General features: G+C 41.9%; 1 protein-coding gene across 2 annotated transcripts; it reads right to left on the bottom strand.

Annotated features, from left to right (window-relative positions):
- Positions 1–1,742: 1,742 nt before the first annotated feature.
- G3BP1 (G3BP stress granule assembly factor 1) lies at positions 1,743–22,680 on the bottom strand. Of its 2 annotated transcripts, none has more exons than XM_084535676.1 (12): positions 22,495–22,680; positions 10,272–10,385; positions 8,957–9,038; positions 8,432–8,605; positions 7,532–7,622; positions 6,939–7,032; positions 6,371–6,575; positions 5,564–5,665; positions 4,955–5,066; positions 4,488–4,613; positions 4,270–4,400; positions 1,743–2,812 (listed from the first exon to the last, which is right to left on the bottom strand). In XM_084535676.1, exons 2-12 carry the CDS (start codon positions 10,364–10,366, stop codon positions 2,606–2,608), a joined length of 1,419 nt encoding a protein of 472 aa, XP_084391802.1. In that variant the 5' UTR covers positions 10,367–10,385; positions 22,495–22,680; the 3' UTR covers positions 1,743–2,605. The 2 variants fall into 2 exon arrangements, with proteins under 2 accessions (XP_084391802.1, XP_084391803.1); XM_084535677.1 differs by having other exon boundaries at positions 4,270–4,379; positions 22,495–22,639.
- Between the last annotated feature and the right edge of the window lie 644 nt (positions 22,681–23,324).

Raw genomic sequence — 23,324 nt, 5'->3', positions numbered from 1 at the left:
CTTCTCATAGGTACTCTAAGCCCACTGCAGCCAGTTGAGGCAAGCCAAATCACACTTTCTTCAGAGTCTTCACCATTAAAACATATACACCACTGAAGACCTCAATAGATACTGAGGTTTTAACAGCAGAGTCAAAGCACAAACCAGAAAGGGTCCAAGGCTACTAAACTTTAAACAAAAAAAGCCAATATGACATTTCAGAAGGCTGTTTCAGCATAGCTGGTTACTAGGTAGTCACAGAACCATAAGAAGACAAGTAAAAACCATTAAGTCAGCCTGTATTTTGAGATGCTGTCAACATAACTTGCTTCTGACAGGTATTTCTGCACAAGATATCCCAAGAACAGTTTCTGTAAGTATTTTACTTGTCATCTTCTCATAAGATTATAACTTGCTGGGTCTTACTCATGCTCAGTACGTTAAATAGTAACATGAAAACAAGCACACACTTCACATTACAGGCTTTTCAGTTCTTTGCTGACATTCCTCAGACCTTTCTCAACCCAGATGACAATAAGCCAGAGTTGTCCAGAAGTGCTTTTTCAGGTTTATGGATGCTTTCACAGATTTTAAGCTAAAGAAATTTTTATTAATAGCACTTTCATAGTCTGAAGTGCAACCTGTTACTGCAATCTCAGATTCAACATCAAGAACATCAGAAACACAACACATGAGAAAAAAGGATAACAAACAAGGGCAGTTCAGTGAAACACTTCTGTTGAACACCTTCACTTGATGATCATTCCCAATGTGGAAAAATGCAGGTTTTTTTAATACCAGTTCCCACCACAAGAGGAAGCAGTATGCATTTCCAGTACTTCTGGCTGTGAGAACACACACCACAGCTATTCGCTGTCACACTGTTCTCTTCCACTTTACCAAAATATCTGAGAAACATTCATAAGAAGGGAAGCAATGCAACACTGAAAATAAATCCAAAATAGAACAAAACCCCACTGAGAATTAATACAACCAGGCTTAACCACTAAGTTTGTTGCTTCGTAAGTGGCAGCAAGTTACCACTCTGGAGCAGGTAGAACCCACCTGCCCTTTAGAGCAGGGCAGTTTTGTTCTGCAAACAAAGAACAGGTTTTTTTTGTTTGTTTAAAAAAAAAAGGCCAAGAAATCTGTATTGCATATGCATGGAGGTTGTTAATAAATTGAGAAAACACATAAAATGAACCTTTAGCACAGAAAAAGAAGCTTACTAAGCAGTTCTGGTCTATTATCAGACCTCTGAAGGTCTGGTGTAGACTCAAAACTGCGTTTTCACCCAGATGTTTACATGCTACAGAAATAGACTGTTTTGTGCAGTAAAATCTTACAAGACCTCTCCAACCAAAACTCATTTATTCAGCTTCTCTAGGAGGTAGAGGAGAGCATTTCTGTCAATTCCAGGACAGACTGGCATCTTCTTTGTTTCTGACAAAAGTGCCATCTATTTCAGGTTTGGCAGAAGCAGGAGATTAATTTAATGCCTCAACTGCAAAAGTAACTCACTTATTGCAGAGAGAAAGAATGTGACACAAGTACTTCTGCAAAATTTGTAACAGAACCTGCCCAGCGTCAAAGCTGAATTTTTAAGTTCTGCATCCAAGAACTACTCAGTTCTGATTACTCAAATACCAAACTGATGAACAAACAGCATTAAAAAGCTTCAGCTACAACCATCTCTACCTAACAAACTTAGTGACAGAATGAAGAACATCTTCCCCTTGGAAGAACTCCAACATACTCTTGACTTGATAAAGCAAATCTAGACCTTTTTTATTTTTATTATTTTTTTAAACAATTTGCCAAGACTGGAATGAGAGATAAATAGAAGGCACAACAATTTTGCTTTTTTATACAAATACAAACTAAACATGAAAAAACCTCCCTATTTCAATAAAAAAATTTCACAAGTTCAGGAAAAGTGTTTTAAGAGTCAAGTTCTAGACATTTAAAACCTATCCCACAATCCAAAATTTTAAAGTGGTAAAACAGCAGTTAGAATTCTTTTCCGTGATCACGTATCAAAAGAAAAAAGATTCTACGGATACCCATTATTCCACTTTTACAGCGCCACAAAGAGAAAGGTGAATGTCAATTTTTCAAGTGGCAATATCTCCAGATCAGAGGATGTTCATATGACCCTCAAGGGATAAATCAATAGTTTTGCTTTCCTGCCCTTGAAATACTTGCCAAGTACTATGTTTTCCTACAGGCTCTTGAACGCATGCACGTGAAATATTATTCCACTGACTGAAATGCACCCAAATTCAGTAGAAGGGGAGAAAAAAGGAAAAACAAAACACATTCTTCTAGGAAAGACCACCGGTACCAAAAAAAATCCAGTCCGTAAGTTTGAGGTGAGCAAGGAAATTCAGTTCTTTTCTTTTTAAAATCCACTTTTCCTAAAATGTTGTTCCACAAAGCTGGAATCTGGGACAAGGACTAGAAAAAATAATCACAAAACCATAACACAAACAAAAAGGGGCCAAAATAGTATCAAACGTAGCAGTCTATAACAGGCTAGGGCCACATTCCAAGATACCCAAGGCTGAAATTCACAAATCTGCAGGAAAAAAGGGTTTGCGCCACCACGTCAACATCCACGATGCATTCACTGGCGTTGCCCGATCCCCCTTCCAGCTCCAAATCCTGGCTTCTGGGACATTCCTCCACGTGGAGGCCCTCGAATCCCACCTCCCAGCCCCCCACGAGTGCCTCCAGGTCCACGTGGTCTGTTATCTCTGCGGTCACCCTCCCTGGCAGCTCGTGTTTTCTTCTCCTCCACATTCAAGCGCACCTCTCCCCTGAACATGATAGGCTGTAACACAAGAAAAGAAGTACTTTCATTAAGGAAATATCCGTAGGTCTCCTAAGTCAAATATCCTTGCAAATTCGTCTCATATCCTCCTTTCCATCCAAGGGAAGTGGTTTTCAGAAGAACATTTCTTATATCTTCTCCAGCCAAGCACAAGACTAGTTGCATACTCTGACCATAATCATTTTCTAGTAATTGTGAAATAATTCTAAGACCTAATGCTGAGCATTCTGACACTTTAAGAAGGATTTAAACTATTAACAGCAACCTAATTTCATTAATGTGGCAATCCAGTCTTCCACCGGAGTTTTTTTCTTCTTCTGACACATGAAACATTAGACCCTCTCTACTACCTTGCTATAAAAAGCAGTGAAGTTTTTCACTTTGATCAGTCAACTGTTTAGAGTTGCAGCAGCAAGTGCTTGCTAGATCGGAAATTTCAGTGAAATGAGAATGGAGATGAACAGGTTGGCAACATCCAGCAAGCCTCACTGCAGCCAGAGTTGAAGACCAGAAGACTAAGAACTACACGAATATGGATTTGGTCATTCCAAACAACTTATTCCAGTAGTTACACAAACAAGAATGTGAAAAATATTGAAAATATAGCATCACTGGCACAAGTGCTTTCATCAAACGAGAAGTCTAGCTATTTAATTCTGCTGAACTGGTTACAGAACTAACAGATCTAAGGATGAAGTACATCAGCTTGCTTTAGCCAGCAGCTATGCTGGACAAAGCAGCTGTAATGTGATGCTTTGACTTTACTGCAATAGCAGTGCAAACTCTCACATTACATCAGATAACAGACATCAGGTTTACCTTTTTACTAACAACCTACCAAACCCCTTAAAACTCATTTATAGCCAAGCTTATCATGAGAAGATCCCTACTGTTTCTGGAGACATGCTTGCCCAAAGCACTGGGCCCACATGCAAAGCAACAGAATTTAGCGCTGGTAGAAGAGTAGGAGGTACATTAAAGTACTTTTTTCAGGATTTAAGTCTACATTAAATACTTTAAGAATGCACATGCACTGTAATTCATGCATTTACACGGGCTTGCAGGAAAGATTCTTGTTTCTCCCTCTCAATCCTTTCTTACTCAACTTCTGGCCAAAAAAATCCTCCTTGCCCACATGGGTCAGACTCTACCTTTCCTCCCTGAAAGGTATTCACCTGCTTCTTGTGCAGAGCTCAGCAACCTCTCTTGGAAAAAGCCTCTACAATGAATAAGTTTTTAAACTCACTGGAGTTGTTACCACCTACCTTGATGACAAAAGGCTGTCTGTACAAGTGCTGTACAGGCCTTAACATAGGAAGGAAAGACACCCCACTTACTTGAGAATACGCTTGAAATTAGAAAGGGACCAGGAGGAATAGCTTTTCTTGTCAGTCACTTGAAAAAACACTGCCTGTTATCAAAAGAGCAACTAACCACTGACAAAAAGCTTATTTTACCCTGTTGCTAAGGATCTTCTGAACTGGTTCAGGATCATCAAACACCACAAACCCAAAGTTAGGGAGCTTCCCACCACTGTTGATACGCAGTTCAACCACATTGCCATAGCCTGCAAGAGAAGAGCCAAGTTCTTGGGTCACACATTAGAATGCTCTGTTAACCACACAGATGGCCATAACCCCAAACCCCAAGAAGTAAAATAGAGCAGCCAACTTACTTTGGAAAAATTCTTTTAGTTCACTTTTATCCACATCATGAGGAAGATTCCCAACAAATAGCTGGTGACTGTCTGGGTACCTCACAATCCGTCTAGTTTCCACATCACCTTGTTCACCCTCACGAACTTGAACATGAAAGTAAAAAGTCAGTCAAATTAAATGCCTTACAAAAAAATCTGAATTCAGACTGTCTATCCATTTACACATAAGTGTAAGCATCCCACACTAGTGGGTTTGTAGCTGCTTGCTTTTTGTCACCTGACTGAAATCAAACACTGAATAGAAACCTGGATACTTCATTGAATGCTAAAAAATGTTCGACAGCTTTGCAGACTAAGATAACCTAGAATACCCATCTAGGTAGAAATATTCACTTACTGACAGTTGAGATTTTCAAAACTTTAATGACACTGATTCCCCACACCAAAGAGAAGGAAACACTGTTACAGTCTGTAGCTTTTCTTACTTGGTCTAGGACCCCTCTGTGGTGGGATGTTTGTTCGCTGCTCCCTCACTCTTTGATCCCTCTGAGGTCTCTGTGGTGGTGTCTGAGATTCAGGTTTTGCCTCAGGACGGGGCTGTATAAATTCAAAAAAGGAATTATCATGCAAGAATCAAACATAACTGTAGGGTTCAACTTTTAAGATCTTACTATGAAGTTACAGATAAAATATCTTGAAAATACAGAAAAGCCTAAATTTAGCTCAGCAAGGCCACAGATACACAGCTTATATTACAATAAAGTAATTGATTACAGACATCTTGTTCATCAGCAGGCAAAGGAAAAACCATTAGAGAAACTGCCTCTCCTGCTAGGGGGGATAACAATTTTTTAGACTACAGATGTAGTCAGTACTCTCATGACCATTCCCTGTTTTTCCTTCACAACTAATTATTCCTTCTCAATACAAAGAACAGGGAATTAGATTTATTAAATTTATCACAGGACACTGTGATAGTCTTCAGTCTCTTCAAGATCTCAGATCATAATCAAATAGATTTCACTACATTTTTCCTGTCTCAACTTACTGCCAGGCAGTTTAGCACTTAATGGCTGTAGTTGCTGGATTCCTACCTGTGAGACCGGTACTTTCACAACGTGGGGTGGTATTCCTGATACTGGAACAGCTCCACTGGGAGGGAGGTTCTTACTGGTTACTGATGCCCAGGAAAAAGTCTAAAAAAAATGAAGATCGTAACTCAACTCCAGGTGCTTATATCTCTGACATATTTCAGATGATATAGCTAACAGACACAGGGTAATAGGATAGCTTAAAAGTTTTACTTGACATTCTGGATTCAGCCTTTAAACTGCTCCAACTCAAAAGACTTTGTATTATAATAACAAAGTCACACTTTAACCTACTTCTGAAACCCATGTAAAATTGAAATATTACACAGCAGCAGCCTAACACCAAGTATCAAACAAGAGGCTGAAGTATTGCTTTCTGGAATACTCATTTGACTACTTTTGCTTCTCTTGACACTGAAGAGTGACAAAAGTCACATTTCACCCATTTTCCTGATTTAGCACATTGGTTACAGTCTGTTCAGAGTTTCAGAAGCTCTGTATACAAACAAAGAATTCTCACTGCTATCACAGTTCACACACCTACCGAGTTTACAAAGCCTTCCTTTACATCCTAATATCTTATTAGTCAAGCAGTTACTACTACCTATAATCTCAACTACCTATTACTGTATAGGAGCCAACAGAAAGAAGACAACTGGACTTTTAAAGAGTAACTTGGGCATGGGAAAGAATTAAAGCACTTATATCTAATTCCAGATACTTTTTGCACCAGAATAAGGAACAAAACAACCAGAGTCTATCACCAATGAAGCCACTACACCACAGAAAAGTGCCACCCACGGTCATTACCCTGGAGTCTTCTTGTACTGCAGGGGCTGGATCAGCAGGAGCTGGAGAAGGACTCTTCTCTGCAGTTTCTTCTGGAGCTGACTCCTCCAACACCGGCTCAGATTTTTCTTCCTGCACCTCCGGCTCAGGTTCCTGTTCAGGTTCTGGCTCTGGCTCAGGCTCTGCCTCCGCAGCTGTCTCTTCCAGGTGTTCCTCAATGTCATTGCTATTACCACCACAAAAGAGAAACAGAAGTAGTATCATTTTGATTAGATCACTGGGTCACAAGGAATACTATTTGTTCAATACAGAAATCAATCACATTGCATTCAAGAGGAAGAACAACACTAATCTGTCTAGATGAGGCTATACTGCACAAGCATGCAAGTCTCACATTAGCATGCAGACCATCAAAACCATTGCATCTACAGAAAATCCAGTGTCCCTGCATTCAGCCTAACAGCACTTAAGTTTCATCCGTCTTTCAACTGTCAAAAGGGACAATGATGAGTAGCATTAAGTTCATTTGACTTGTTTTACAAACAGTCTGTATTACACAACACCTGACTTAATCTAATGTAATTATTACCTGACAGCTTGCTCATAATAAGCACCAGTATCATCAGGAACAGCCTCAGGTGTCTGCTGTCTTTCCTCAGGTTCCTCCCCTTCTTCCTCTGATTCTAATCGAAGTTAGAAAAAACACACAGCTTTAATATTCAGTAGAAGCCCAAGTCATCTTCTACAACATGTATTTGAAGTCTCGTGTTTCCTATTTGTGCTCTTTAGCATATCAAGACATGACATTAAACATATTTCCTTATACTTATGCTATCATTTAGGTTACTCAGTTTTGACCAAGGTCTAAAGTTTTCTGAAGTATTTGGAAAAGCCAATTTGTAGCCTACAAGTCTGATTGCTATTGCTCAAAAAGAAGTCTTACAATTCTTTTAACACAAACAGAATATGCAAGAAAAATATCAATTGTCTGTATATTACAGATCTTTGCTGAAGTACAGATAGCATAGTAAAAGAAGAGTAAAACTACAGACAAGAAAGAGACCTGGAATACCATGAAGCCTAATGCTTTAAGAAAATAATTCCTCTTGTCTGGGAATAGAGCATTGAAACAGACTCAGGAACAAATATGAGCAGAACCACAAAGGATTTGCCTGTACTTACCCTCTGGAGGCTCAGTGTCCGAGTCACCAAAAACCTCATCTTGGTAGCGGAAGATATCATTGTGGACATAAAACTTGTTTGCAACAGATCCCTAGAAGGGCAAAGGAAGAAACTGATTCAATTGAATCAACTGAAATAATGTAAAAAGTGAAATAAGGTAACTATCTCATATAGCAACTCATCCTTTTCCCACTTAAAGGTTAATACAAATTTGCCCCCTTTAAAAGAAGTCTACACTATTCAGAAAAGAATAGCATCATACTAGCAAGTCAAGCATGTATGAACCAAGAGGAAGAAATTTAGTGCTTTTTATTATGATAGCTGACAAAAACACTGACAAAGTAGGAGCCAGAGCTCTCTGTGATTTGAAGCATCTGTTTTTCAGTTTGACCTACAGCTAAGAATTAAGTGATCTTGCAATCCTTTTTTCACCACCATTTTCAATTATTTGAACTATTTTGTTCAAAAAAACGCCTATTTTGAAGACCACCTTAAACAACAAGTAAACTATTCAGAGAATATGAAAATCTGGATCCTTTGTCTTCAAAGGACAAAGTGTTTTCCTCTTCCCACTAGTACTTTCCTGATACAAGGGCAAGTTCCTAGGAGGGCAAATCGAAGAATGAACTTTAAAACGCATAAGGAAAAAGTGTGTTGCAAATACCTAGTAGCCATAAGTCAAGATGTTTACATCTTCAGTTATGATGTTCTGGATTAACAGATCCAGAACATACAGAAGCAGGGATATTCCTTAGGAATCTCCAGAGTATTACTACTGAATTGTGTGGTAAGCTACCTTAGACTCTAACTCCTCAGATTCCAACAGTGAATCAAAAAGGCCTCAGATCTTGACCTTATAGCGTAAGCACTGTAATAACTCTGTCACTCAATATAGCATACCTCAGGTGCAAGCACAAACGTCTGCATGAATCTGCGCACTGGCTGCATGTTATTAGAGAGCTCTCCCATCACCTGGACTACAACACCATCATTGAGGGTAGCATGGGCATCCACATGACGGATCTTTGTGTGGCAGTCCTTGAAGTTTAATGACAGCACCTTCTTGTGGATATCCTACAAAAGGACAGAACACAGGTTACACTGCGAAAGCCATTTCTGCTAAGTCAGCAGCCTCCAAAGCAAGAAAACAAACACTCTGTTTTAAATTCTATTTCTAAACTGTAGCAAGCGAGCTTGGCAGCATTCTCTTTGTTTTGCTTTGCAAGCAATTTTATTTTATTAACTTTACTAAAAGGAAGCACATCTTGCTTCACTATTGCTGTTTACAATTAGGCAGTTGTTTCTCCCCATTTTCTACAGAAAGCACTTTGACAAAGTGAATGAATCACAGCTGGATATCTGCCTCAACCCACAAAGGAGACCAGAAAAAGAATGAAATGACACTAAGTTTTTCCAAGTACTTACAGATTGCCCATAGACTGCATCAGCTGGTTTTCCATTAGAATCCAAGCCACCATGGACATAGGAAGAGTTCTTTCCATAAAACCTGTTGGAAAGAAGTTTTAAATATTTGTTGTGCAACAACACAGCCTCTACATTAGGGTGCACTATAATATACTATCAAGCAAGTATTTTTTTCTGCCTTCATTACTGGAATAAAGCCATACAATTCGAGTGTCACTAACAATTTTTTTTGATCAAAGGAGAAAACAAAAATACAAAGTTCTCCTGTGTAAGCTGCACTGTTCAGGTCTGTCAGATACCCAAGCACTAATAGTCAAAAACAAAGTCTCTTATAGGAAACTAGATGGTGCAACCCTGTTCTCCTTTTCCTGTGTAAGGGCTATAAAGTAACACAGTATCCTGAACACACAAGACATGAAAGGCTTCCCTCAAGCTCTGGTTTAAAGCTTCAGCAAGGAGCAATAGCAGTTTTTGTTCATGTACAGTACTGAAAGCGCTGCACATAAGCCTCCCATTTTATAACTAGAAATTACAAGCTAAGAAGTCAAACATCATGGGACTGCATTCTGACTGCAGATTAAAAAAAGGCTAGAACTGGAATCCACAGCATGTCCTAAACTTTCCTCCAACCCAAAAGGAGGAGGTCAGCTGTCCACTTAACTGGAAAAGTATCTGAAAAGCCTTTTGAAGGCTTTCCTGAGACTAGAAGGAAAGTTTCAAGAGTTGTTTATCTACCACATCAAAGCACAACAAAATGTATCTTCAAAAACGAGCGTAAATCCTCAATGTAGGATACCTATCAAGTCAAACAGGACCATTTTGTTTCAATAACAGATTGTAGTTTGCTGCACATTCATAATTTGTCTGATTTCCTTTAAGCAGCAGCCAGTGGTATGACATACCAGTATAGGAGTACATGCCTTTTTCAGTTTCTCCCCTAGTCAGGAGGCATGGTACCAAGACAAACAAAACTGTTTAAGTAATGTTTATCCAGCTTTCATTTATACTGATTACAACTACAAGCAGCAAGCAACATACTGATTTACCTTTTTTATTTAGAATGAATCTAGCAGTATTTCAATAGCAATCAGAACAAAAGTTTTTATAGCTCCTTTAATCTTCATTATTCGTGTTTTAACCTAATTGATCAAAACTGAAAGCAAACTACACCCAGAGTCTGTCTTGGGTAAAGTATACTTAAATGCCCAGATCTTAAATTTGGCAAGCCAAATCATGGGAATAAGTTTATTCATTGATTTAAAAAAATAAATAAGAAATGCATACAGAAAAAAAATCAAGTGAAGCAGAGCCTTACCTGTGCAAATAGTCAGGTGCCTGGTTCAGCAGAGTATAGTACTGCCTCACAAATTCCCGCCCGACCAGCAGGGGACTTGGCTTCTCCATCACCATTTCTTTGGTCAACTGAAAGCTAAAGAAAATCAAAAGCTCCATAAAACACTAGCATTTCACATCACTGTTAAAATACTGAAAGCATAAGCCACATAATCATGGTGGAAAGCACACACGAAAACCTGTTAGCAGTTCCACCACAGTAAGCAGTTTAACCGATGTTTTCAGAGACATCGATCTTTGGTGCTGAGGAGAGGACTGCCAGGGAGCAAAAACCAGTGGTGGGAGAAGCTGCACAAGCAAGGGAGATTACCTCATAACACACCACCATGTAATCATCCTTACCCTCAGTAAAATGCAGGTAGCAAGCAAGTATGGTTCTTCAATAGGATTTGCTAAGTGGCTAAGTCATTTACAGTTGATCCAAGTTCTACTTACCTCACTTGACTTCAGAATCAGAATTAAAAGTCAGATGTTCCAAAGCAAAGCCTGTGCTACTGTATTAAGGGCATTTTTAAAAGGTCAGAAAGAGTCCAATCTATTTTTGTCAGTAGTGCAGCACTCCCCGCCTGTGAGTGACAAGTGCTGTAGAGGAATATCGGATTATACCAAAATTACTGTGCTACAAACAGAAACGTATGCTGCTTTTCCCTTACTTTCCCTGAACTCAGCAAGTTACCTATCACTTCCATCTGAAAGATCAAATACCTAGGCCAAAGGACAAATTGATCTAGGTACCTTCTACCCAACTCCAGCGAGTCAGTAAATTACAAGAAAGAAGTATTTGCAGGTAGATTATACACATATCCCTTCAGGCCAGGTCAGTCAAAACAAAGCACATTCCTGTTTCCTTCTTTTCAAGCATTCATGCAAGCTGTTCAAACTCATACAAGACAGATTGAAACTGGAAAGAGAATGCAGAAATATGCTCTGGCATCAGTGCACACAGTTCAGGTGTTTCTGCAAATCCAAACTAATACAGTACCAACTTGAGCCCCAGGAAACCACCACTAATTCAGAAGACAGCATTCACTTAGCTGCTTTTTCTTAACACTGCAGTTAGGAGTAGCTTCAAGTGGCAATGTTACCTAAAGAACTAAACAATGGAAATCAGACTAAGCAGGTCCTCGAGCAGAGAGCAATCCAGATGGAGTCTGCAAAGCACATGCCATAGCAGTTATGCTGGGACAAGTTTTCTTCTGTCACATAGCAGCACCCTGTAGCCAGGGTAAACAGAGTTGCCCACAACTATCACCTGAACAAAGCAAGGGAAACAGACTGCCTTTTCCGTGTACTTGTACAAAGCCTCATCCCGTTCACCCTAGGATCTTGTCTGAAATTCAAGAAATGTAGTGAAGGCTACAAGCAAAATCTTTAAATGCTAAGAACAGGTAACAAATTGTAGCTCCAGCAGACAGAGGTGACCTACCAGGTTAGGATATTACATCAACAGCTTCAAGTGCATTGTCATGTATAGGTCTGCAAAGGAAGCTAAAATCACACTGCAGGATGTATGAGGAATGAAAGAACAAAATTTCAAACCCCCCTCCCCCCCCAAAAAAAAAAACAACAACACAACACAAGAGGAAGCATGGAACATGGGATTTTGCATAAAGCTAAATCCAAACTAATCTGGTACCTTTCTTCCATCTCTAACTCCGGTCTAACACAAAACATGCTGTAAATGAAAGACACAAGGCAACATTTAAGCAGTGGCAGAACATGCCAATAATGTATTTGAGGATGCGATTCCACCCAAACCACCAGCAGTGGTCAGCGTGCATTGCATCCAGAGATGCAACACGCTAATTCCTACCCTGGGAGGTATGCAGCTTCAGGTTCAAACCAGAAGAATGCTATTACTACAGCAGAACTTGATACAGCTTTGCATGCACTGATGTGTATTGTTCTGCTTTTAAGAGAAAAAGAGATGAGTTATTCACACCACTTTCTCTTTAAGTTTTAAAACAAAGCCTACACATTCCATCTCTGAAATGCACTTCTTCCTAGTTAAATATAGGGGAGAAAGGTCTGACATGCTCCAGAGGATGAATGTATACCCGAGCTCCTGCTCGTTCAGTAGGAAGTGTGTATATCAACACCGTACAAGGAAACACTACTTACGTGACAGCACACAGAGTAAGACCAAACATGACCTAGAACTAACAAGGGCTTTTTAATAAATCAAAAAGCTTTGTTGTTTGGTGGTATTCAAGAGCTAATTGTGGATAAAGTGCTATGCCACGGTTGGGCCTGGCCTGCAGGAAGTGCTCAGATTCTGCAGACCGCTTTCATTTTAGGAAGTTCCCAGTATTTGTGGTTTTGAAGCCTTTGAATCGTAACCATAGTGTCCGCACATACAGATGTCCGAGACTGAACACAGTCTGAAGTAACTAATTAAAACCTCGAATTTATGAACTTGATTGCCTTCTAGTGCATGTTAAATTAGATCCCCACTAAATATGAGACAGTAAGAAAAACACAACAGGGCAAGTAAGGATAAGCTGTGGGTACCATGCTGATTTCTTAATTTCACTTTCTATTTCCTGTAAAGCACTTGTGAAATACGATCATTGCAAGCAGCAGAATGACCCTGAAGCAGCTGCAGTGGCAGACAACACCTTCACTTTTCAGACTCAGCTTGGCTTACCAGGCAATGCAAGACTCAATCGTTCCACAGAAGTTCAAAAACCTTGCCTGTGCTGTGAGTTTACAACTGGAAGACCAGTTCTACCATATCCCCTACACTGAGCAGGGCAAGAGCTCCACATAAGACAGCACACACACATTCCTTGTTCACTCTTCTTTCCTTTTTCTAGGGGAAGTTGGGGGTGTAGTGAATCAATTTCATTTCTTTACAGACTAGCTTTCTCTAGAATCCAGCCACATCTCTACTGATGTCCAGAGAGATTTTCTACACAGTTCTGTTAAAGGAATCAGGCTCCTCTGAGAATTATTTTCTAATTGCTTCTAAGAATATGAATGTACAAAGCTGGATTTCCTCACAAAATGGTAAACTGTTACCTGCAGGACTTGAGTCACAACAGCTCACTACCAAAAGCTCTTTCAGATTTGTCCTCAGTGAAAGACTCCTCACCTGCAGTAACCCACCAGCACTCACATCATCTTCTGTGCTGTTCTGACTTGTCCCAGCACTACACTGAAGACATATGGGAGGTAGTGGCTAGTGGTTATGCCATATTTACCAGACATACTCCTACTGCAGAGGGTGAAAAATCTCAGAACCAACTCTTCCCATGGAAAGAGATGGAATAGCAGAGTGCCCAGTTCTCATTAGGATCTGAAGAGAAATGGGAAAAACCTCTATGTGACCTAATCAGGGGACAACAATCTGTTTTTACTCCTGCTGCACCTGCTGTTCTGCCAGTTGCCATCTGTTCTTGAGCCCCAGCCAGCACAACCTGAATGATACAAGCCAAGCATCTCCAGAGAATATTTGCTCCCTAGCACTCATGAGCTGTTTGTTACTTGCCTCTCTATTCCTTGAGCTTAGAATAACTGCAAATATTTTATACTACATTTCTACCACACAGGTCATGATGGTAACAAATGTTTGAGCTGTCACTGCATTACTCCTGATAGCGGTTTATCCAAATAGTGTTGTCAATTGAGATGAAAGGATGAGAGTTGATAGGAAAAGCTGGAAATCGGTGAGATTCATTCAGAAATATGCATTCATATTCCATATATGTAAAACACGGAGTAATTCAAATTATAGCAAATATATTAGAACAATTCTGCAACGTAACTGAGCCCTTTCCTTAAGCCAGGAGACTTACAAATGCCTCCTTTACAGCGGTTATCACCTGGCTAGTGGAAAATTCCACCATCTGTTACAATGCTCCTACTTGGCAGGAAATCAATGCCAGGCACTGAATTTCTAGAGTACAGTTATGTAAATTAGAGCCATTTATGTAAATTGTGTATTAGCAAATTTAGGTCCAAGGAGCATATTAGCATGTTAGTATTAACAGAATTAATAGGGTCAAAGAAAATCTAGTATTTTCTCAGACTGCTATACAATTGTGAAAGTGAAACATCGGCTGTCTAAACTTTATTTTTGACTTTTATTCCATACAAGAAGCAGTCTGTCAAAAAACCCCCAGAGGTACTACCACAGATTGTAGTTCTGATTGAGATATTACACAGCAGACACAAGGAACAATCCTATAGCAGTTCCACATGCTCTCTTTTGGCTGTTGGTGTGCTGTAAGACAAGAATGTAATATCAAATGAGCCTCTCTACAAATTGGTGCATTTTACAGAATAAGAAGTGTCATTTCCCCGCCACCTTTTAATTACAGGTTTAACTAAGATATTCTCACAGAGCTGTTACACTGCTTCCCGACACCCTAGTCAACTTCTATGAAGTACAATTCATATCTTTCATTTCTAAATCTTTACCCCTAAATATACAAAGGCAACTCTGACAATATAATTGATACGCTCCACAGATGAAGATATTTTTCCCCTTTAAACCAGAATGCCAGATTTCTCATGCAATTCTACTTCCTTATTTTCGTATCAATCATTTCCTTAACATAGAAGGACTTTGAGAACTTAGAACACCCAGAGAAGCTCACATGGAAGAGCAGCATCTACATCTAAGTTTCACATAACAAAACTGGCAAAAAAAAAAAAAAAAAAAAAGCAATTTTGCTGGACTTTAAAGGTCTGGTCAATAATTAACAGGATTGTGTAATTAAGTGTCATTTAGGATTTCTGCAGGTTCTTTAGGAAGACATAGGAAGAGGTGGGGATGTTCAAAGCTACAAACCATTTCTCTATATGGAGTAACGAGCATTAGAAGCAGTTGCTTTGGACAACAGAAAAACAGCCAGTACAAATGAAAGAAAACTCCCTAGCATTTTGTAGGTAATGCCTGCTAGAAACATAATGCCTGCTAGAAGCATAAGTTAAATCAACAAAGGCAAAAAATCCCATTAGTTCCCCCTCTCCACACATTTTACGTGACTGGTGGTTGCTACTGATGCTGATTAAACAAAACCAGGGCAGCCAGTACCTGTGTGAACTGAGATACAAAACACTGCAGAGCGAACAATGCAACGCAAACAAACCAAACTTGCATCACTCGGCAAATTCCAGAGCCTGTCTCATCCGGGGATTTGTATCATACACTAGCTTTCTCTCAAGTAGGATGAGTAATGTAAGCCTTTTCGAGGAAATGCATATTTAAAACACTACAAGATACCAGATACACTGAGATGCGAGATGCCCTTCTTTTAATGCAGCATTAACCATCTGAGGGGGAGAGGGAATAAAGAACAACCCCAGTTGTTAACCTCAAGACCAAACCATGAAGTGATGAAAAAGCACCTCAAATAGCTAAGCCACAAAAGCTTCAAAGCACTAAGCTCCTTTAAAAAACAGGTGTTATTACTGGTGTCACATGGATGAAGTACAGCATCACAAGGAGCAGTATCACAGCAATACAGCTTGCATTTTATACACAAGCCATTAGTTACCTGCCAGCAGACAGCTCTCTTTTTTGAGTTTTGACAGATCCAGAGGGGAAACACTGTCTGAAAAATCATCTTAAGAGGTAACAAGCCATAGGCTGAAAGCTACATGATGGGATAACTTGGCCAAAGAACAGTGAAACATTTAAAGACTGAATTTGCAACAACACATCATGAGGTTAGGAGTATCCAAATTAACAGGCCATAGGAAGTATTGACTACAAACTTCCAGAGACAGGTACTCCTCAACCAAGATCAGAGCAGTGTGCAGTTCAAAGTATCTCACACAGAAGAGCCTTTATTAATAATCTTCAAGATGTGGATCTGGATACTTAATGCAGCTGTTTCTCCACTGACTAATAAAGAATGGCATCTTCCATCCAACAACCGTGCTGCCTACAAAGGAGCAGTGCTTCTGTTCACAGGGTACCTGAGCCAGGAGCTGGAGTCTGAAAATCAGACAGCAACTAGAATGCTCCACCCTTGGGTAAGCATCAGTGCTTCATTAACATGATACTGCAGAAAGGCAGAGCAATACCTGAACCCTTTTCTGAAGCTCTTTGAGACATACTGATGAAGGACTCCGCAGAAGAGCAATGCGTTGTACTAACTAGAAGACAAAGAATTAAGAAAACTGAATTAAAGATGAACTATTTGGATAATTTGATTCAAAAATAATCAGGATAAGAAGATATGATAAGAGTTATGTTTAAAATTGGATAAAAATAGTTCAGAATTACATTCAACGCTGCTCATGCTAATGCTGAAAAACCACTGCTTGCCAGTGGCAGATGGGAAGCCTTACCCAGCAGCAATGTACAGCCCTTAAACACTGCAAGAATACAAATAAACAAACCATGAATTGCTGCAGAAGAGCTGTCATTCTAGAAGTCAGCCTGTGTTTTTGCTAACAAACCTAAGTGTGAACCACAAGTACATGGATGCAATGGAGTCTGCCAGCTTCCAGTCAACATTCAGTGTTTCTTGTATTGTTCAGCTCTGCCAAGCAAGAAAGAGACAAACTGGTGATTTTTTACTGCTATTATTCAGAATTTACATGAACATTGACCACTTCAGAGGAATACAACTTCAAGAGCATTAAGATCAAAAGCAGAGAAGCTGAATACAAGGAGAACTACCTAAAGTGTAAGTATGGCACAGTGAAATGATCTGGAAAATCAGATACTATCCTAGTTAGGAACACAAAGGCCCACTTGCTGTCCAAAGACAAACAGTAGATTAGGCCCTGTTTAAAATGGAATGGAGACAGAAGTGATCTAACTTTGAATCTTAAAATAAATTGGAATTACACTTAAATGTTATCATAAGAGTTTCTCAACAAGTATTCTTAGCCTGTCCACAAAACTCTTTCCTTTCCCTGAATAGAGGGCCTACTTCAGTTGTGGGTTCATGTTTTTTTCTATTTTCAAATCTTTTTCAACCATCTTCCAATTTTCTATCACTTTGTATCACACAGTCACCACCTCTATTCAGTGAAAACTGCAACATCAGTGATACACAGGAGACTAGCACTTTGGCAGAAGCAGCTAAGCATTTGGGTTCCTGCTTAGAATTAGCATCGAGAAACAGGTTTTATTGCAGAGTTAATGTTGTAACAGCTGCCCCATGCCCATGACCCAGCAAGGGTCACCTTTCAGTCATCAAGTTCAGACTGCAACTAGTGTATTTGCGTTACTTTTTGAAAACTTCTGCTGTTCTGTATCACAGGAGACAAACATTCAAACTCCAAAGATAGATATCTAAGTTATTTCTTACATTACCAACAGACCAAAACACTGAGTTTCACAGGCAGTTTATTGCAATACTTTTATTTCAGTAACAGGCACTAGAGATTTATGATAGGGAAATGTGAGGTGTTTGCTCTCCATTCTCAGATGTCCTAGCATGGCTCTGCACCTCTCAACAAGTCATCACAATCCACACTCTTTACACAAAGGAGATGCAGAAGCTCTAGAAAGCACACATTAAATTTGCTATTATTCAGTATTTATTGACCAGAAAATACTGGAGCACCAAGCTAGACATCTTAATCCCTCTGGTCTTCCCAGATGCCCAAAATGCAAGAGAGCTCTGAATTAATGGCTACTTTTCTAAATCCCTCCTGCAGAAGGACTGTGCTACTGACAGCAGACTTTGTACACACAGTCTCAGAAGTACAAACTGAATTTCAATTGCTGTTTGGGGGACCTTCATGAGATGCTGTAAAGGTCAGCTCTCACCTGCGGCAGGTCTTACCACACACATCTGTAAACAGCCAGTGTTTTTGTTTTTAGAACACCCAGAAATAATGTGGTCATCCTCCAGTAAGTTACCCCCAAGACAATCCCAACAGCCTCTACATGTACCAACTCCCCTGAATCCCTTTTTCTCTGGATGTACAGTTCAATCAATTACTGAACATTTGTAGCCAGACATGTTATATTAAGCAAGCAGCTCTAAAACAAATGGAACATGCCTCATCCCTTCGCCATTTCATACTAGTACACTTCTGGGGGCTGCTTATATCCTGCTTTAATTTTATGAGGAAAAGCTGAAAATTGTCTTGGCAAGGAAATAAAGCAAGTTAAGCAAGGCTACTGCAAGGGACCTGATGTAAGATAAACTATGATAATCTGCCCTGAGCATAACTAGCTCAGATCATCACAAGATAGCTGTGTTGCATTAAGCATTACAGAGAAGACTGGCCCCTGTGATTTGATGGAAATCACAAGTTAATTCCTCTTCAAGATGAGAGTTCTCCCAAATCTCAAAGCCTTGAGAATTCATAGAAATATTCCTATGCCTCTTTTAATCCTAAAATCAGGTCCTCCCAAAGAGGCCATCTCCTACACTAGGTTGAAGGATTTCTATACCTAACTGGACCTATTCTAACTTCCCTTTCACTTAGCCTACGAACAGAAGTACCGTTTTTCTGCAAAGCTACATTTCAACCATGGAAATTTCACCTTAAAGGCCAGTGACAGTCTGAACGGTTTGTTTACTGATTTTGTTAATGAAAATTAAGTCAGATTTATGTCCATGCTGCACTCTGAACTGCTTCACTATGAAGTAGCTACTTCTACCCTATGATTTTGCCATTAGAACAGGTTTTGTTTTGACATCTAAGAGCTGCTCCAACAACTCAATGAAGTTGGCAGCAGATCCAGTCATCTTCTCTTAGCTCTGCAATTTTTCCATTTGGCTCCACTGCAGCTTCTTAAAGTAAAAAGCCAAAGTTACTCCCAAGCACTCAGATGAAGCAGATTAGAACACCTAGCTACACAGATATTACAACGAAACAAGCACACTCCCGCTTGGATTAAAGTCACAAGAATTAAGGCTTGATAAAATATTTTCTGCACACCAAGCAACAGATGCCTTTAGGAGCCAACCATGTCACCTCTGTTTCAGCCACAGAAGACTCTTAACCACCATACGCAGACTGGTCCTAGCAATTAAGGCTGATCCATCGTGGTATTGTTACTTTAAGACATTTAAAACCAAAACAGATCAGCATAATAGCCGAAGTGAAACTAGAAACAGTACAGGGCAACACAGAAGGAAATGGATGATGGCCACCCACATTTTAAGATTCAGTATTCCACATTTGCCTCAGCAAGGAATGTACAAATCTGTTCTAAGCCTCAGAACTGACAGCTCACGATCTCCGAGCTCTTAGAGCAAGTATTCCACCAGCTAGGCCTTCTGGAAGAGGTCCAGCCTTAATATAGCTAAACTAGGGCTCCAGACCTATATAATACTCACTGCCAGCAAAGTATGAGGCATCCTTTTAGATTAGCTGAAGATTAGGGGGCTCATTTGTTTATTTTGGTTGGGGGTAGCATTTTTTTCAAGTTTTGTTTTTCCATTTGGTCCGTGAAGTAGCTGGAGATTACCAAATCTATTTGCAGTTTCAGCACAAAGTTATTAGTTTCTTCAAATCAATTCTGGAAGTTTGACACAGGCACCTGTAAAAAATATCCACCCTTCTAGGTAAAACTATTACTTCCACCTCTGGTTTATTTCAAGCACAGCAGACTACAGCCAGAGTAGCAACTAGTACCACCCAACGCCATGCTCTACTTTGATTTCCTCTTTGATTTTGCTTTCATCACACTACTTCCTTGGAGAAAAAGGCTCATTTCTAGTATTAAAACTACAACACTCAATTCAAGCTTTTTCTAACTCATCCAATAAGCCATTTACGTTAATCTCATGACTGCTCTCTCAAAATTACTACTGTTATGAACAGAAACATCAATGTGCACATACAGCGACACCATTTGTTTTATTACACTTGCATTAAAGCACGCTCCTCAGCATACACTATTACAACAGTCCACAAGGAGAAAAAATGCTAGCTTTCTGAACCAGTTCTCAGACATACACCATTCACTTTCAGTAGTGACTGAGGGTATCAAAACCAACATCACCTTGCAAAATACACTAAAACAAGGTGCATCTTGCTGAAGTCATTTTTAAGGGTGAATTCTGATAGCAAACTCAAACTTTTGCAGTACATTCTCAAGAGACCATGGGTAGTAAGTGCACAAAAACCAGGACTACAGTGAAGAACTTCCTGTTTCATTAGGTGCCTGAAGGTTTCACATTTAAAAATTGGTGTTCAAACCCAGAGTACCATCAGTTGCATGACAAACCGCGTTGATGCTGCTGTGTCAGCAGCAAAAAGAATAATAGGGCAAAGCGGTCCTATACTCACAGCACACAAAGCTTTCCCACCATCTACTTTTGGTTTTGTTTCTTAGATCGCAGTGTCACCAAAAAAAAGGGAGGAATCCCTTCTGGTGATACTGATGTTTACATTTGACTCGCATGCACAAAGGAAATTTGGTCTGCCTGGTCTTCTCTTTTACTTTCAAGTACATTTTCCAGCCTTCAACTAAATGGGCTCATACTTCAACAAGTTCCCTTTCTGGGGTTAGCTCTTATTCTTTTATTTCCCACAACTCAAGGGAGACCACTATTCAGTTGGATCTGATGCATACAAGATTCTTTAAGAAAGATTTATATTTTAAGATGTACATTTACAAAGGCTTCAAAGCTGACGTGATCCTTTTTCTAGAATGGTGCAGAACTCCACTTGCTAGTGTGTTTTAACTCTGCCTTTCGGGAAAACTCATTTTGGAACAAGAATTACTAACAAAAAGCCTAGAGATTCTCTTCACAAAGATGCTCTACTACTGGGGTACGAAACCCCTAAGCATGTAAATACTTAGAAGTGGCCTTCAGTTTAGCTATATGGCCGACTAAGCTGCCTTCCACCTTTTTTTTTTTTTAAACTGAAGCTAAATTTCACTTCATTAAGAACACCGACTGTAACACTCCTAGAAAAGGTGAGTGAGTCCAGTTTACAGGATGCACCCATATTACCTCCAGAATCAGAGAAGTATCACAGAACTTTTTTTTTTTTTTTTAAGTAAAAGTCTCTCTTTATAGAAATAGAACTTAAAAATGAAAACTTGGTCAAAATGAAAATTTCAGAAAAGAATCCAAATGCAGTTTTTGTTTCCCAACTTCTTCACCCCCTTCTCTTTATGATGGCCATCCACAAGGTCTCGTTAGCACCCACCACACACCACATTTGATTTGTGGCACCTGGGAGCGTTAGCTTTTGGAGCTCGGTGGCAGTGTCCACATTTCCTAAAGCTGTCACTTCTGCCTGTGAGAGCACAGGCTAGACAAAAATAGCATGCACTGAAAACATGGCGGCTTGCTACAAACGCTGCTTTCAACCAATTGTGGGGGGGAGGAAAAAAATAAATCATTTTCTTTGGATGGAGTAATTGAGTACATGTACACAAGCCGTAACAAAAGAGGTCACCAGGTAAGCGCGTCAGGAATTGGTAATGTATCAGATAAAACAGCTCGAGGCTGAAGCGCACGTGAGAGATGCAGGAAACCTTCCCGCTGTGGGGTTTTCCTTCCCTTTCTCCCCCCCCTCAACCAGGGTACGGGGCGCCCCGCGAGGGGCCGGGCAGCCTCCCCGCAGCAGCCCCTCGCCTTGCAATCCCGGCTTAATCCCGGACCCAGCCAAGGTCACGCAGCGAGCGGGGCCACGATGCGCGCCCCCCTGCCGGCTCCCTCCATCCACCAACCCCACGGGGGCCGCTCCCCTTCCACCCCCCTCTCCCCTTACACCCCATCCCTGCCCGGTTTTATCCCAAAAAAAAAAAATAAAATAAAATAAAATAAAGAAACAAAAAACCACAAACCCACCCTCACGGACACAAGGCGCGCGCCCAGCCGAGAACAAAGCTGGCGGCCCCGCGCCCCGACCCGCACCACGCGGCCCCCCCGCGGCCCCTTCCCAGCCCCCAAAACAACCCCGGGGAGCCCCGAGGGGGGGCCCGGACACCCCCACACCCCCCCCCCAAGGCAGCCTCCGGGGGCGCTGCGGGCCCCAGGGGCTCCCCCACTCCCCTCAAGGAGCCTGCCCGCGGTGTGGGGGGGTTGGAACGGCCACAAGGCCCCAACAGGCCCGGGGGCGGCCTCGCGAGCGCGGCCACGGCCTCCTCACCCCCGGGGGGGCTCCCCCGGTCCCCCCTCAGGCCGCGGCCTGCGCCGGGGAGGGGGACGAGGAGGGCACGGAGGGACCCGGCCCCCTTCAGCCGCCCCCCGGGGGCTCCCAGCAGCCCGCCCGGCGCGTCCCGGGCCCCCCCCGTTCACCTGCGGGCGGAGCGGGACGGGAGCGGGAGGCGCCGCTTCACCACAGGCCTGCCCCGGCGGACGAGAAGCACCTCACGCAGCGGCGTGCTCTGCCGCCGGCTGCATATATCCGGCGCGCAACCTAGCCCGGCGGCGGGAGGATCCACCAATCAGAGCGCGCCGCTCGGCCGCCTTCGGATGCCGATTGGTGCGCCAGGGGGAGAGGGGGCGGGAGGCGGGGTGAGCGGCAGGTCGTGTTACCAATCAGGCGGCCTCGCTGCGCGGAGAGGGAAGATTGACCGACGCGCTGCGCAACCAATAGGCGGCGGGATTCTCGCTGAGGGGGCGGGATGAGACCTGATGGATCGCCGTTCCGGCCAATAGAACGACACTCCCCGCGCTTCTAGGCGCGAAGGGCGGGGGCCGCCCTGACGCGGTAGTGTGGTTGAGGCGCGCAGCGGCGCCCTTGAGAAAGTGCTGGTAAACCCCGTTAATAGATAGGGGCGGGACAATGCGCGGCACGGGGCGCGGCGGCCAATGGGAGCGCGCGGCGGGCCTTGACGGACAGCCAGCCTCCGACGGCCTTAAAGGGCCAGGCAGCGCGCGCGGCGTGCCCCGCACCACCCCCTGCTGGAGGCGCGGGGAGCGCGCACAAAATGGCGGCGGGGCCATGCCCAGCCCCGGGACTGGCGGTCGCCACCCCACAGCTCCCCCTGCCCGGCCCCGGGAGCCCCGGCAGGAGGGAGGCTGGCAGGGGCTGCCCTGAGGAGAGCAGGGCAGTGAGGAAGCCCCAGTCAGCCCCTAAAATGATGCGTTACCCCTTTGTGTACACCCCATCGCACCCCACACGT

The sequence above is a fragment of the Aythya ferina genome, assembly GCF_964211825.1.
Source record: "Aythya ferina genome assembly, chromosome: 14".
Classification (NCBI taxonomy): Eukaryota; Metazoa; Chordata; class Aves; order Anseriformes; family Anatidae; genus Aythya; species Aythya ferina.
This window is presented reverse-complemented; position numbering and strand designations above follow the sequence as displayed.